Raw genomic sequence first — 14,479 nt, forward strand, 5'->3', positions numbered from 1 at the left:
TGTCTCTGTGTCCCACCTTGGTGTGTGCCGTGTCCGTGATGTACTGGTCTCCCTTCACTGTCTCTGTGTCTCTGTGTGTGTCTCTGTGTCTCTGTGTGTGTGTCTCTGTGTCTCACCTTGGTGTGTGCCGTGTCCGTGATGTACTGGTCTCCCTTCACTGTCTCTGTGTGTGTGTGTCTCTGTGTCTCTGTGTGTGTGTCTCTGTGTCTCTGTGTGTGTGTCTCTGTGTGTCTCTGTGTCTCACCTTGGTGTGTGCCGTGTCCGTGATGTACTGGTCTCCCTTCACTGTCTCTGTGTCTCTCTGTGTGTGTGTCTCTGTGTCTCTGTGTCTCACCTTGGTGTGTGCCGTGTCCGTGATGTACTGGTCTCCCTTCACTGTCTCTGTGTCTGTGTCTGTGTCTCTGTGTGTGTGTCTCTGTGTCTCTGTGTCTCACCTTGGTGTGTGCCGTGTCCGTGATGTACTGGTCTCCCTTCACTGTCTCTGTGTCTCTGTGTGTGTCTCTGTGTGTGTGTCTCTGTGTCTCACCTTGGTGTGTGCCGTGTCCGTGATGTACTGGTCTCCCTTCACTGTCTCTGTGTCTGTGTGTGTGTGTGTCTCTGTGTCTCTGTGTGTGTGTGTCTCTGTGTCTCACCTTGGTGTGTGCCGTGTCCGTGATGTACTGGTCTCCCTTCACTGTATCTGTGTCTCTGTGTCTCTGTGTGTGTCTCTGTGTCTCTGTGTGTGTCTCTGTGTGTGTGTCTCTGTGTGTGTGTCTCTGTGTCTCACCTTGGTGTGTGCCGTGTCCGTGATGTACTGGTCTCCCTTCACTGTCTCTGTGTGTGTGTGTCTCTGTGTCTCTGTGTGTGTGTCTCTGTGTCTCTGTGTCTCACCTTGGTGTGTGCCGTGTCCGTGATGTACTGGTCTCCCTTCACTGTCTCTGTGTCTCTCTGTGTGTGTGTCTCTGTGTCTCTGTGTCTCACCTTGGTGTGTGCCGTGTCCGTGATGTACTGGTCTCCCTTCACTGTCTCTGTGTCTCTGTGTGTGTCTCTGTGTGTGTGTCTCTGTGTCTCACCTTGGTGTGTGCCGTGTCCGTGATGTACTGGTCTCCCTTCACTGTCTCTGTGTCTCTGTGTCTCTGTGTGTGTGTGTCTCTGTGTCTCTGTCTGTGTCTCTGTGTGTGTGTGTCTCACCTTGGTGTGTGCCGTGTCCGTGATGTACTGTCTCCCTTCACTGTCTCTGTGTCTCTGTGTGTGTGTCTCTGTGTCTCTGTGTGTGTGTCTCTGTGTCTCACCTTGGTGTGTGCCGTGTCCGTGATGTACTGGTCTCCCTTCACTGTATCTGTGTCTCTGTGTCTCTGTGTGTGTCTCTGTGTCTCTGTGTGTGTCTCTGTGTGTGTGTCTCTGTGTGTGTGTCTCTGTGTCTCACCTTGGTGTGTGCCGTGTCCGTGATGTACTGGTCTCCCTTCACTGTCTCTGTGTCTCTGTGTGTGTGTCTCTGTGTGTGTGTCTCTGTGTCTGTGTGTGTGTGTCTCTGTGTCTGTGTGTCTGTGTGTCTCTGTGTCTCACCTTGGTGTGTGCCGTGTCCGTGATGTACTGGTCTCCCTTCACTGTCTCTGTGTCTGTGTGTGTGTGTCTCTGTCTGTGTCTCTGTGTCTCTGTGTCCCACCTTGGTGTGTGCCGTGTCCGTGATGTACTGGTCTCCCTTCACTGTCTCTGTGTCTCTGTGTGTGTGTCTCTGTGTGTGTGTCTCTGTGTGTGTCTCTGTGTCCCACCTTGGTGTGTGCCGTGTCCGTGATGTACTGGTCTCCCTTCACTGTCTCTGTGTCTCTGTGTGTGTGTCTCTGTGTGTGTGTCTCTGTGTGTGTGTCTCTGTGTCTCACCTTGGTGTGTGCCGTGTCCGTGATGTACTGGTCTCCCTTCACTGTCTCTGTGTCTGTGTGTGTGTGTCTCTGTGTCTCTGTGTGTGTGTCTCTGTGTGTGTGTCTCTGTGTCTCTGTCTCACCTTGGTGTGTGCCGTGTCCGTGATGTACTGGTCTCCCTTCACTGTCTCTGTGTCTCTGTGTGTCTCTGTGTCTCTGTGTGTGTGTCTCTGTGTCTCACCTTGGTGTGTGCCGTGTCCGTGATGTACTGGTCTCCCTTCACTGTCTCTGTGTCTGTGTGTGTGTGTCTCTGTCTGTGTCTCTGTGTCTCTGTGTCCCACCTTGGTGTGTGCCGTGTCCGTGATGTACTGGTCTCCCTTCACTGTCTCTGTGTCTCTGTGTGTGTGTCTCTGTGTGTGTGTCTCTGTGTGTGTCTCTGTGTCCCACCTTGGTGTGTGCCGTGTCCGTGATGTACTGGTCTCCCTTCACTGTCTCTGTGTCTCTGTGTGTGTGTCTCTGTGTGTGTGTCTCTGTGTGTGTGTCTCTGTGTCTCACCTTGGTGTGTGCCGTGTCCGTGATGTACTGGTCTCCCTTCACTGTCTCTGTGTCTGTGTGTGTGTGTCTCTGTGTCTCTGTGTGTGTGTCTCTGTGTGTGTGTCTCTGTGTCTCTGTCTCACCTTGGTGTGTGCCGTGTCCGTGATGTACTGGTCTCCCTTCACTGTCTCTGTGTCTCTGTGTGTCTCTGTGTCTCTGTGTGTGTGTCTCTGTGTCTCACCTTGGTGTGTGCCGTGTCCGTGATGTACTGGTCTCCCTTCACTGTCTCTGTGTCTGTGTGTGTGTGTCTCTGTCTGTGTCTCTGTGTCTCTGTGTCCCACCTTGGTGTGTGCCGTGTCCGTGATGTACTGGTCTCCCTTCACTGTCTCTGTGTCTCTGTGTGTGTGTCTCTGTGTGTGTGTCTCTGTGTGTGTCTCTGTGTCCCACCTTGGTGTGTGCCGTGTCCGTGATGTACTGGTCTCCCTTCACTGTCTCTGTGTCTCTGTGTGTGTGTCTCTGTGTGTGTGTCTCTGTGTGTGTGTCTCTGTGTCTCACCTTGGTGTGTGCCGTGTCCGTGATGTACTGGTCTCCCTTCACTGTCTCTGTGTCTGTGTGTGTGTGTCTCTGTGTCTCTGTGTGTGTGTCTCTGTGTGTGTGTCTCTGTGTCTCTGTCTCACCTTGGTGTGTGCCGTGTCCGTGATGTACTGGTCTCCCTTCACTGTCTCTGTGTCTCTGTGTGTCTCTGTGTCTCTGTGTGTGTGTCTCTGTGTCTCACCTTGGTGTGTGCCGTGTCCGTGATGTACTGGTCTCCCTTCACTGTCTCTGTGTCTGTGTGTGTGTGTCTCTGTCTGTGTCTCTGTGTCTCTGTGTCCCACCTTGGTGTGTGCCGTGTCCGTGATGTACTGGTCTCCCTTCACTGTCTCTGTGTCTCTGTGTGTGTGTCTCTGTGTGTGTGTCTCTGTGTGTGTCTCTGTGTCCCACCTTGGTGTGTGCCGTGTCCGTGATGTACTGGTCTCCCTTCACTGTCTCTGTGTCTCTGTGTGTGTGTCTCTGTGTGTGTGTCTCTGTGTGTGTGTCTCTGTGTCTCACCTTGGTGTGTGCCGTGTCCGTGATGTACTGGTCTCCCTTCACTGTCTCTGTGTCTGTGTGTGTGTGTCTCTGTGTCTCTGTGTGTGTGTCTCTGTGTGTGTGTCTCTGTGTCTCTGTCTCACCTTGGTGTGTGCCGTGTCCGTGATGTACTGGTCTCCCTTCACTGTCTCTGTGTCTCTGTGTGTCTCTGTGTCTCTGTGTGTGTGTCTCTGTGTCTCACCTTGGTGTGTGCCGTGTCCGTGATGTACTGGTCTCCCTTCACTGTCTCTGTGTCTGTGTGTGTGTGTCTCTGTCTGTGTCTCTGTGTCTCTGTGTCCCACCTTGGTGTGTGCCGTGTCCGTGATGTACTGGTCTCCCTTCACTGTCTCTGTGTCTCTGTGTGTGTGTCTCTGTGTGTGTGTCTCTGTGTGTGTCTCTGTGTCCCACCTTGGTGTGTGCCGTGTCCGTGATGTACTGGTCTCCCTTCACTGTCTCTGTGTCTCTGTGTGTGTGTCTCTGTGTGTGTGTCTCTGTGTGTGTGTCTCTGTGTCTCACCTTGGTGTGTGCCGTGTCCGTGATGTACTGGTCTCCCTTCACTGTCTCTGTGTCTGTGTGTGTGTGTCTCTGTGTCTCTGTGTGTGTGTCTCTGTGTGTGTGTCTCTGTGTCTCTGTCTCACCTTGGTGTGTGCCGTGTCCGTGATGTACTGGTCTCCCTTCACTGTCTCTGTGTCTCTGTGTGTCTCTGTGTCTCTGTGTGTGTGTCTCTGTGTCTCACCTTGGTGTGTGCCGTGTCCGTGATGTACTGGTCTCCCTTCACTGTCTCTGTGTCTGTGTGTGTGTGTCTCTGTCTGTGTCTCTGTGTCTCTGTGTCCCACCTTGGTGTGTGCCGTGTCCGTGATGTACTGGTCTCCCTTCACTGTCTCTGTGTCTCTGTGTGTGTGTCTCTGTGTGTGTGTCTCTGTGTGTGTCTCTGTGTCCCACCTTGGTGTGTGCCGTGTCCGTGATGTACTGGTCTCCCTTCACTGTCTCTGTGTCTCTGTGTCTCTGTGTGTGTGTGTCTCTGTGTCTCTGTCTGTGTCTCTGTGTGTGTGTGTCTCACCTTGGTGTGTGCCGTGTCCGTGATGTACTGTCTCCCTTCACTGTCTCTGTGTCTCTGTGTGTGTGTCTCTGTGTCTCTGTGTGTGTGTCTCTGTGTCTCACCTTGGTGTGTGCCGTGTCCGTGATGTACTGGTCTCCCTTCACTGTATCTGTGTCTCTGTGTCTCTGTGTGTGTCTCTGTGTCTCTGTGTGTGTCTCTGTGTGTGTGTCTCTGTGTGTGTGTCTCTGTGTCTCACCTTGGTGTGTGCCGTGTCCGTGATGTACTGGTCTCCCTTCACTGTCTCTGTGTCTGTGTGTGTGTGTCTCTGTGTGTGTGTCTCTGTGTCTGTGTGTGTGTGTCTCTGTGTCTGTGTGTCTGTGTGTCTCTGTGTCTCACCTTGGTGTGTGCCGTGTCCGTGATGTACTGGTCTCCCTTCACTGTCTCTGTGTCTGTGTGTGTGTGTCTCTGTCTGTGTCTCTGTGTCTCTGTGTCCCACCTTGGTGTGTGCCGTGTCCGTGATGTACTGGTCTCCCTTCACTGTCTCTGTGTCTCTGTGTGTGTGTCTCTGTGTGTGTGTCTCTGTGTGTGTCTCTGTGTCCCACCTTGGTGTGTGCCGTGTCCGTGATGTACTGGTCTCCCTTCACTGTCTCTGTGTCTGTGTGTGTGTGTCTCTGTGTCTCTGTGTGTGTGTCTCTGTGTGTGTGTCTCTGTGTCTCTGTCTCACCTTGGTGTGTGCCGTGTCCGTGATGTACTGGTCTCCCTTCACTGTCTCTGTGTCTCTGTGTGTCTCTGTGTCTCTGTGTGTGTGTCTCTGTGTCTCACCTTGGTGTGTGCCGTGTCCGTGATGTACTGGTCTCCCTTCACTGTCTCTGTGTCTGTGTGTGTGTGTCTCTGTCTGTGTCTCTGTGTCTCTGTGTCCCACCTTGGTGTGTGCCGTGTCCGTGATGTACTGGTCTCCCTTCACTGTCTCTGTGTCTCTGTGTGTGTGTCTCTGTGTGTGTGTCTCTGTGTGTGTCTCTGTGTCCCACCTTGGTGTGTGCCGTGTCCGTGATGTACTGGTCTCCCTTCACTGTCTCTGTGTCTCTGTGTGTGTGTCTCTGTGTGTGTGTCTCTGTGTGTGTGTCTCTGTGTCTCACCTTGGTGTGTGCCGTGTCCGTGATGTACTGGTCTCCCTTCACTGTCTCTGTGTCTGTGTGTGTGTGTCTCTGTGTCTCTGTGTGTGTGTCTCTGTGTGTGTGTCTCTGTGTCTCTGTCTCACCTTGGTGTGTGCCGTGTCCGTGATGTACTGGTCTCCCTTCACTGTCTCTGTGTCTCTGTGTGTCTCTGTGTCTCTGTGTGTGTGTCTCTGTGTCTCACCTTGGTGTGTGCCGTGTCCGTGATGTACTGGTCTCCCTTCACTGTCTCTGTGTCTGTGTGTGTGTGTCTCTGTCTGTGTCTCTGTGTCTCTGTGTCCCACCTTGGTGTGTGCCGTGTCCGTGATGTACTGGTCTCCCTTCACTGTCTCTGTGTCTCTGTGTGTGTGTCTCTGTGTGTGTGTCTCTGTGTGTGTCTCTGTGTCCCACCTTGGTGTGTGCCGTGTCCGTGATGTACTGGTCTCCCTTCACTGTCTCTGTGTCTCTGTGTGTGTGTCTCTGTGTGTGTGTCTCTGTGTGTGTGTCTCTGTGTCTCACCTTGGTGTGTGCCGTGTCCGTGATGTACTGGTCTCCCTTCACTGTCTCTGTGTCTGTGTGTGTGTGTCTCTGTGTCTCTGTGTGTGTGTCTCTGTGTGTGTGTCTCTGTGTCTCTGTCTCACCTTGGTGTGTGCCGTGTCCGTGATGTACTGGTCTCCCTTCACTGTCTCTGTGTCTCTGTGTGTCTCTGTGTCTCTGTGTGTGTGTCTCTGTGTCTCACCTTGGTGTGTGCCGTGTCCGTGATGTACTGGTCTCCCTTCACTGTCTCTGTGTCTGTGTGTGTGTGTCTCTGTCTGTGTCTCTGTGTCTCTGTGTCCCACCTTGGTGTGTGCCGTGTCCGTGATGTACTGGTCTCCCTTCACTGTCTCTGTGTCTCTGTGTGTGTGTCTCTGTGTGTGTGTCTCTGTGTGTGTCTCTGTGTCCCACCTTGGTGTGTGCCGTGTCCGTGATGTACTGGTCTCCCTTCACTGTCTCTGTGTCTCTGTGTGTGTGTCTCTGTGTGTGTGTCTCTGTGTGTGTGTCTCTGTGTCTCACCTTGGTGTGTGCCGTGTCCGTGATGTACTGGTCTCCCTTCACTGTCTCTGTGTCTGTGTGTGTGTGTCTCTGTGTCTCTGTGTGTGTGTCTCTGTGTGTGTGTCTCTGTGTCTCTGTCTCACCTTGGTGTGTGCCGTGTCCGTGATGTACTGGTCTCCCTTCACTGTCTCTGTGTCTCTGTGTGTCTCTGTGTCTCTGTGTGTGTGTCTCTGTGTCTCACCTTGGTGTGTGCCGTGTCCGTGATGTACTGGTCTCCCTTCACTGTCTCTGTGTCTGTGTGTGTGTGTCTCTGTCTGTGTCTCTGTGTCTCTGTGTCCCACCTTGGTGTGTGCCGTGTCCGTGATGTACTGGTCTCCCTTCACTGTCTCTGTGTCTCTGTGTGTGTGTCTCTGTGTGTGTGTCTCTGTGTGTGTCTCTGTGTCCCACCTTGGTGTGTGCCGTGTCCGTGATGTACTGGTCTCCCTTCACTGTCTCTGTGTCTCTGTGTGTGTGTCTCTGTGTGTGTGTCTCTGTGTGTGTGTCTCTGTGTCTCACCTTGGTGTGTGCCGTGTCCGTGATGTACTGGTCTCCCTTCACTGTCTCTGTGTCTGTGTGTGTGTGTCTCTGTGTCTCTGTGTGTGTGTCTCTGTGTGTGTGTCTCTGTGTCTCTGTCTCACCTTGGTGTGTGCCGTGTCCGTGATGTACTGGTCTCCCTTCACTGTCTCTGTGTCTCTGTGTGTCTCTGTGTCTCTGTGTGTGTGTCTCTGTGTCTCACCTTGGTGTGTGCCGTGTCCGTGATGTACTGGTCTCCCTTCACTGTCTCTGTGTCTGTGTGTGTGTGTCTCTGTCTGTGTCTCTGTGTCTCTGTGTCCCACCTTGGTGTGTGCCGTGTCCGTGATGTACTGGTCTCCCTTCACTGTCTCTGTGTCTCTGTGTGTGTGTCTCTGTGTGTGTGTCTCTGTGTGTGTCTCTGTGTCCCACCTTGGTGTGTGCCGTGTCCGTGATGTACTGGTCTCCCTTCACTGTCTCTGTGTCTCTGTGTGTGTGTCTCTGTGTGTGTGTCTCTGTGTGTGTGTCTCTGTGTCTCACCTTGGTGTGTGCCGTGTCCGTGATGTACTGGTCTCCCTTCACTGTCTCTGTGTCTGTGTGTGTGTGTCTCTGTGTCTCTGTGTGTGTGTCTCTGTGTGTGTGTCTCTGTGTCTCTGTCTCACCTTGGTGTGTGCCGTGTCCGTGATGTACTGGTCTCCCTTCACTGTCTCTGTGTCTCTGTGTGTCTCTGTGTCTCTGTGTGTGTGTCTCTGTGTCTCACCTTGGTGTGTGCCGTGTCCGTGATGTACTGGTCTCCCTTCACTGTCTCTGTGTCTGTGTGTGTGTGTCTCTGTCTGTGTCTCTGTGTCTCTGTGTCCCACCTTGGTGTGTGCCGTGTCCGTGATGTACTGGTCTCCCTTCACTGTCTCTGTGTCTCTGTGTGTGTGTCTCTGTGTGTGTGTCTCTGTGTGTGTCTCTGTGTCCCACCTTGGTGTGTGCCGTGTCCGTGATGTACTGGTCTCCCTTCACTGTCTCTGTGTCTCTGTGTGTGTGTCTCTGTGTGTGTGTCTCTGTGTGTGTGTCTCTGTGTCTCACCTTGGTGTGTGCCGTGTCCGTGATGTACTGGTCTCCCTTCACTGTCTCTGTGTGTCTCTGTGTGTGTGTCTCTGTGTGTGTGTGTCTCACCTTGGTGTGTGCCGTGTCCGTGATGTACTGGTCTCCCTTCACTGTCTCTGTGTGTCTCTGTGTGTGTGTCTCTGTGTGTGTGTGTCTCACCTTGGTGTGTGCCGTGTCCGTGATGTACTGGTCTCCCTTCACCGTCTCTGTGTGTGTGTCTCTGTGTGTCTCTGTCTCTGTGTCTCTGTGTGTGTGTCTCTGTGTCTCACCTTGGTGTGTGCCGTGTCCGTGATGTACTGGTCTCCCTTCACCGTCTCCGCCACAGGGAAGCCGTCCCGGTCCAGCACCTTGGCCTGAGCACTCCCGGACACCACGAGGATTTTGTCTCCGGACAAATTGAAGGAGACGGACTTGAGCTGGTGGCTACGGGAGACACGGGGGAGACACAGGGGTGAGACACGGGGGAGAGACACGGGGAGACACGGGGGAGAGACACGGGGGAGACACAGGGGTGAGACACGGGGGAGAGACACGGGGAGACACGGGGGAGAGACACGGGGGGGAGACACGGGGGAGACACGGGGAGACACGGGGGTGAGACACGGGGGGAGAGACACGGGGGAGAGACACGGGGGTGAGACACAGGGGAGAGACACGGGGGGTGAGACACGGGGAGACACGGGGAGACACGGGGGGTGAGACACGGGGGAGAGACACAGGGAGACACGGGGAGACACGGGGAGACACAGGGGAGAGACACGGGGGAGACACGGGGAGACACGGGGGTGAGACACGGGGGAGAGACACGGGGGTGAGACACGGGGGTGAGACACGGGGAGACACGGGGAGACAGAGGTGAGACACGGGGGAGAGACACGGGGGAGAGACACGGAGGAGACACGGGGAGACACGGGGGAGAGACACGGGGGAGAGACACGGGGGTGAGACACGGGGAGACACGGGGACAGACGGGGGTGAGACACGGAGGTGAGACATGGGGGTGAGACACGGGGAGACACGGGGAGACAGGGGTGAGACACGGGGGTGAGACATGGGGGTGAGACACGGGGAGACAGGGGTGAGACACGGGGGTGAGACACGGGGGAGAGACACGGGGGAGACACGGGGAGACACGGGGGAGAGACACGGGGGAGAGACACGGGGGTGAGACACGGGGAGACACGGGGAGACACGGGTGAGACACGGGGGAGACACGGGGGAGAGACACGGGGGGAGAGACACGGGGGAGGGACACGGGGGAGGGACACGGGGGAGACACGGGGAGACACGGGGAGACACGGGGGAGAGACACGGGGAGACACGGGGAGACACGGGGGGGGAGACACGGGGGTGAGACACGGAGAGACACGGGGGGGAGGGACACGGGGGAGGGACACGGGGGTGAGACACGGGGAGCGACGGGGAGAGACGGGGAGACACGGGGAGACACGGGCAGACACGGGGGAGAGACACGGGGGTGAGACACGGAGAGACACGGGGGTGAGACACGGGGGAGACACGGGGAGACACGGGGGAGAGACACGGGGAGACACGGGGGAGAGACACGGGGGAGAGACACGGGGGGAGAGACACTGAGTTGGAGACACTGAGTTGGAGACACTGAGTAGGAGACACTGAGTAGGAGACACTGAGTAGGAGACACTGAGTTGGAGACACTGTGTAGGAGACACTGAGTAGGAGACACTGAGTAGGAGACACTGAGTTGGAGACACTGAGTAGGAGACACTGAGTTGGAGACACTGAGTTGGAGACACTGAGTTGAGACACCGAATTGGAGACACCGAGTTGGAGACACTGAGTAGGAGACACTGAGTAGGAGACACTGAGTAGGAGACACTGAGTTGGAGACACTGAGTAGGAGACACTGAGTTGGAGACACTGAGTAGGAGACACTGAGTTGGAGACACTGAGTAGGAGACACTGAGTTGGAGACACTGAGTTGGAGACACTGAGTAGGAGACACTGAGTTGGAGACACTGAGTTGGAGACACTGAGTAGGAGACACTGAGTAGGAGACACTGAGTAGGAGACACTGAGTTGGAGACACTGAGTTGGAGACACTGAGTAGGAGACACTGAGTTGGAGACACTGAGTTGGAGACACTGTGTAGGAGACACTGAGTTGGAGACACTGAGTAGGAGACACTGAGTAGGAGACACTGAGTTGGAGACACTGAGTAGGAGACACTGAGTATGAGACACTGAGTTGGAGACACGGGGGAGAGACACTGAGTAGGAGACACTGAGTAGGAGACACTGAGTAGGAGACACTGAGTTGGAGACACTGAGTAGGAGACACTGAGTTGGAGACACTGAGTAGGAGACACTGAGTTGGAGACACTGAGTAGGAGACACTGAGAAGGAGACACTGAGTTGAAGACACTGAGTAGGAGACACTGTGTAGGAGACACTGAGTAGGAGACATGGGAGGGAGACACTGAGTTGGAGACACTGAGTTGGAGACACTGAGTTGGAGACACTGAGTTGGAGACACTGAGTTGGAGACACTGAGTTGGAGACACGGGAGGGAGACACTGAGTAGGAGACACTGAGTTGGAGACACTGAGTTGGAGACACTGAGTTGGAGACACTGAGTAGGAGACACTGAGTTGGAGACACTGAGTTGGAGACACTGAGTTGGAGACACTGTGTAGGAGACACTGAGTTGGAGACACTGAGTAGGAGACACTGAGTTGGAGACACTGAGTTGGAGACACTGAGTTGGAGACACTGAGTTGGAGACACTGAGTTGGAGACACTGAGTTGGAGACACTGAGTAGGAGACACTGAGTAGGAGACACTGAGTTGGAGACACTGAGTAGGAGACACTGAGTTGGAGACACTGAGTTGGAGACACTGAGTAGGAGACACTGAGTAGGAGACACTGAGTAGGAGACACTGAGTTGGAGACACTGAGTTGGAGACACTGAGTTGGAGACACTGAGTTGGAGACACTGAGTTGAGACACCGAGTTGGAGACACCGAGTTGGAGACACTGAGTAGGAGACACTGAGTAGGAGACACTGAGTTGGAGACACTGAGTTGTAGACACTGTGTTGGAGACACTGAGTTGGAGACACTGAGTAGGAGACACTGAGTAGGAGACACTGAGTTGGAGACACTGAGTAGGAGACACTGAGTTGGAAACACTGAGTTAGAGACACTGAGTAGGAGACACTGAGTTGGAGACACTGAGTTGGAGACACGGGAGGGAGACACTGAGTTGGAGACACGGGAGGGAGACACTGAGTTGGAGACACTGAGTAGGAGACACTGTGTAGGAGACACTGAGTTGGAGACACTGAGTAGGAGACACTGAGTAGGAGACACTGAGTAGGAGACACTGAGTTGGAGACACTGAGTTGGAGACACTGAGTTGGAGACACTGAGTTGGAGACACTGAGTAGGAGACACTGAGTTGGAGACACTGAGTAGGAGACACTGAGTAGGAGACACTGAGTTAGAGACACTGAGTAGGAGACACTGAGTAGGAGACACTGAGTTGGAGACACTGAGTTGGAGACACTGTGTTGGAGACACTGAGTAGGAGACACCGAGTTGGAGACACTGAGTTGGAGACACTGAGTAGGAGACACTGAGTTGGAGACACTGAGTTGGAGACACTGTGTAGGAGACACTGAGTTGGAGACACTGAGTAGGAGACACTGAGTAGGAGACACTGAGTTGGAGACACTGAGTAGGAGACACTGAGTATGAGACACTGAGTTGGAGACACGGGGGAGAGACACTGAGTAGGAGACACTGAGTAGGAGACACTGAGTAGGAGACACTGAGTTGGAGACACTGAGTAGGAGACACTGAGTTGGAGACACTGAGTAGGAGACACTGAGTTGGAGACACTGAGTAGGAGACACTGAGAAGGAGACACTGAGTTGAAGACACTGAGTAGGAGACACTGTGTAGGAGACACTGAGTAGGAGACATGGGAGGGAGACACTGAGTTGGAGACACTGAGTTGGAGACACTGAGTTGGAGACACTGAGTTGGAGACACTGAGTTGGAGACACTGAGTTGGAGACACGGGAGGGAGACACTGAGTAGGAGACACTGAGTTGGAGACACTGAGTTGGAGACACTGAGTTGGAGACACTGAGTAGGAGACACTGAGTTGGAGACACTGAGTTGGAGACACTGAGTTGGAGACACTGTGTAGGAGACACTGAGTTGGAGACACTGAGTAGGAGACACTGAGTTGGAGACACTGAGTTGGAGACACTGAGTTGGAGACACTGAGTTGGAGACACTGAGTTGGAGACACTGAGTTGGAGACACTGAGTAGGAGACACTGAGTAGGAGACACTGAGTTGGAGACACTGAGTAGGAGACACTGAGTTGGAGACACTGAGTTGGAGACACTGAGTAGGAGACACTGAGTAGGAGACACTGAGTAGGAGACACTGAGTTGGAGACACTGAGTTGGAGACACTGAGTTGGAGACACTGAGTTGGAGACACTGAGTTGAGACACCGAGTTGGAGACACCGAGTTGGAGACACTGAGTAGGAGACACTGAGTAGGAGACACTGAGTTGGAGACACTGAGTTGTAGACACTGTGTTGGAGACACTGAGTTGGAGACACTGAGTAGGAGACACTGAGTAGGAGACACTGAGTTGGAGACACTGAGTAGGAGACACTGAGTTGGAAACACTGAGTTAGAGACACTGAGTAGGAGACACTGAGTTGGAGACACTGAGTAGGAGACACTGAGTTGGAGACACTGAGTAGGAGACACTGAGTAGGAGACACTGAGTAGGAGACACTGAGTAGGAGACACTGAGTTGGAGACACTGAGTTGGAGACACTGAGTTGGAGACACTGAGTAGGAGACACTGAGTTGGAGACACTGAGTTGGAGACACGGGAGGGAGACACTGAGTTGGAGACACGGGAGGGAGACACTGAGTTGGAGACACTGAGTAGGAGACACTGTGTAGGAGACACTGAGTTGGAGACACTGAGTAGGAGACACTGAGTAGGAGACACTGAGTAGGAGACACTGAGTTGGAGACACTGAGTTGGAGACACTGAGTTGGAGACACTGAGTTGGAGACACTGAGTAGGAGACACTGAGTTGGAGACACTGAGTAGGAGACACTGAGTAGGAGACACTGAGTTAGAGACACTGAGTAGGAGACACTGAGTAGGAGACACTGAGTTGGAGACACTGAGTTGGAGACACTGTGTTGGAGACACTGAGTAGGAGACACCGAGTTGGAGACACTGAGTTGGAGACACTGAGTAGGAGACACTGAGTAGGAGACACTGAGTTGGAGACACTGAGTTGGAGACACTGAGTTGGAGACACTGAGTTGGAGACACTGAGTTGGAGACACTGAGTAGGAGACACTGAGTAGGAGACACTGAGTAGGAGACACTGAGTTGGAGACACTGAGTAGGAGACACTGAGTAGGAGACACTGAGTTGGAGACACTGAGTAGGAGACACTGAGTAGGAGACACTGAGTTGGAGACACTGTGTTGGAGACACTGAGTAGGAGACACCGAGTTGGAGACACTGAGTTGGAGACACTGAGTAGGAGACACTGAGTAGGAGACACTGAGTTGGAGACACTGAGTTGGAGACACTGAGTTGGAGACACAGAGTCTTGTGCACGCCTCCCCCCCTCCCCCCCCCCCCCGTGTCTCCCTCCTGTCTCCACCCATCTCAGCGGCCCTCCCCGGGGTCCCGTCGGTGCGTGCCCGCACCACTCGCAGGGCGAGATGGTGCGGAAGGCGTGGAGCTGCCCGTCCATGCCGGCGAAGTCCCACAGCTTGAGCTGAAAGTCGCTGCCGGCGGACAGAACTCGTGCTCCTGATGGGTCGATGGCCAGGGCTGTGACGGGCTTACAGCTGTGACGTAGAGACACCTCGTGGGACACGGGGAGACACGGGGCCTAGCAGAGAGACACAGAGACACAGAGACACAGAGACACCTCGTGAGACACGGGGACAGAACTCGTGCTCCTGATGGGTCGATGGCCAGGGCTGTGACGGGCTTACAGCTGTGACGTAGAGACACCTCGTGGGACACGGGGAGACACGGGGCCTAGCAGGGAGAGACACACAGAGACACAGAGACACCTCGTGAGACACG

At 54.1% G+C, this 14,479-nt stretch overlaps 1 protein-coding gene across 1 annotated transcript in view; it reads right to left on the bottom strand.

Moving 5' to 3' along the window:
• LOC142908092 (WD repeat-containing protein 70-like) overlaps positions 1-14,298 on the bottom strand; it is a gene marked incomplete at its 3' end in the record, with an annotated part of 48,620 nt that extends 34,322 nt beyond the window's left edge. Inside the window, exons 1-2 of the mRNA XM_076058291.1 lie at positions 14,092-14,298; positions 8,615-8,768 (exon numbers count right to left, since the gene is read on the bottom strand). Coding sequence (XP_075914406.1) covers positions 8,615-8,768; positions 14,092-14,138 — 201 coding nt within the window. The remainder of the gene's footprint in view (positions 1-8,614; positions 8,769-14,091) is intronic.
• Between the last annotated feature and the right edge of the window lie 181 nt (positions 14,299-14,479).

This window comes from Petromyzon marinus (assembly GCF_048934315.1).
Source record: "Petromyzon marinus isolate PM22_M1 ecotype Great Lakes invasive population chromosome 70 unlocalized genomic scaffold, UKy_Petmar_22M1.pri1.0 chr70_unloc.1, whole genome shotgun sequence".
Taxonomy (NCBI): domain Eukaryota; kingdom Metazoa; phylum Chordata; class Hyperoartia; order Petromyzontiformes; family Petromyzontidae; genus Petromyzon; species Petromyzon marinus.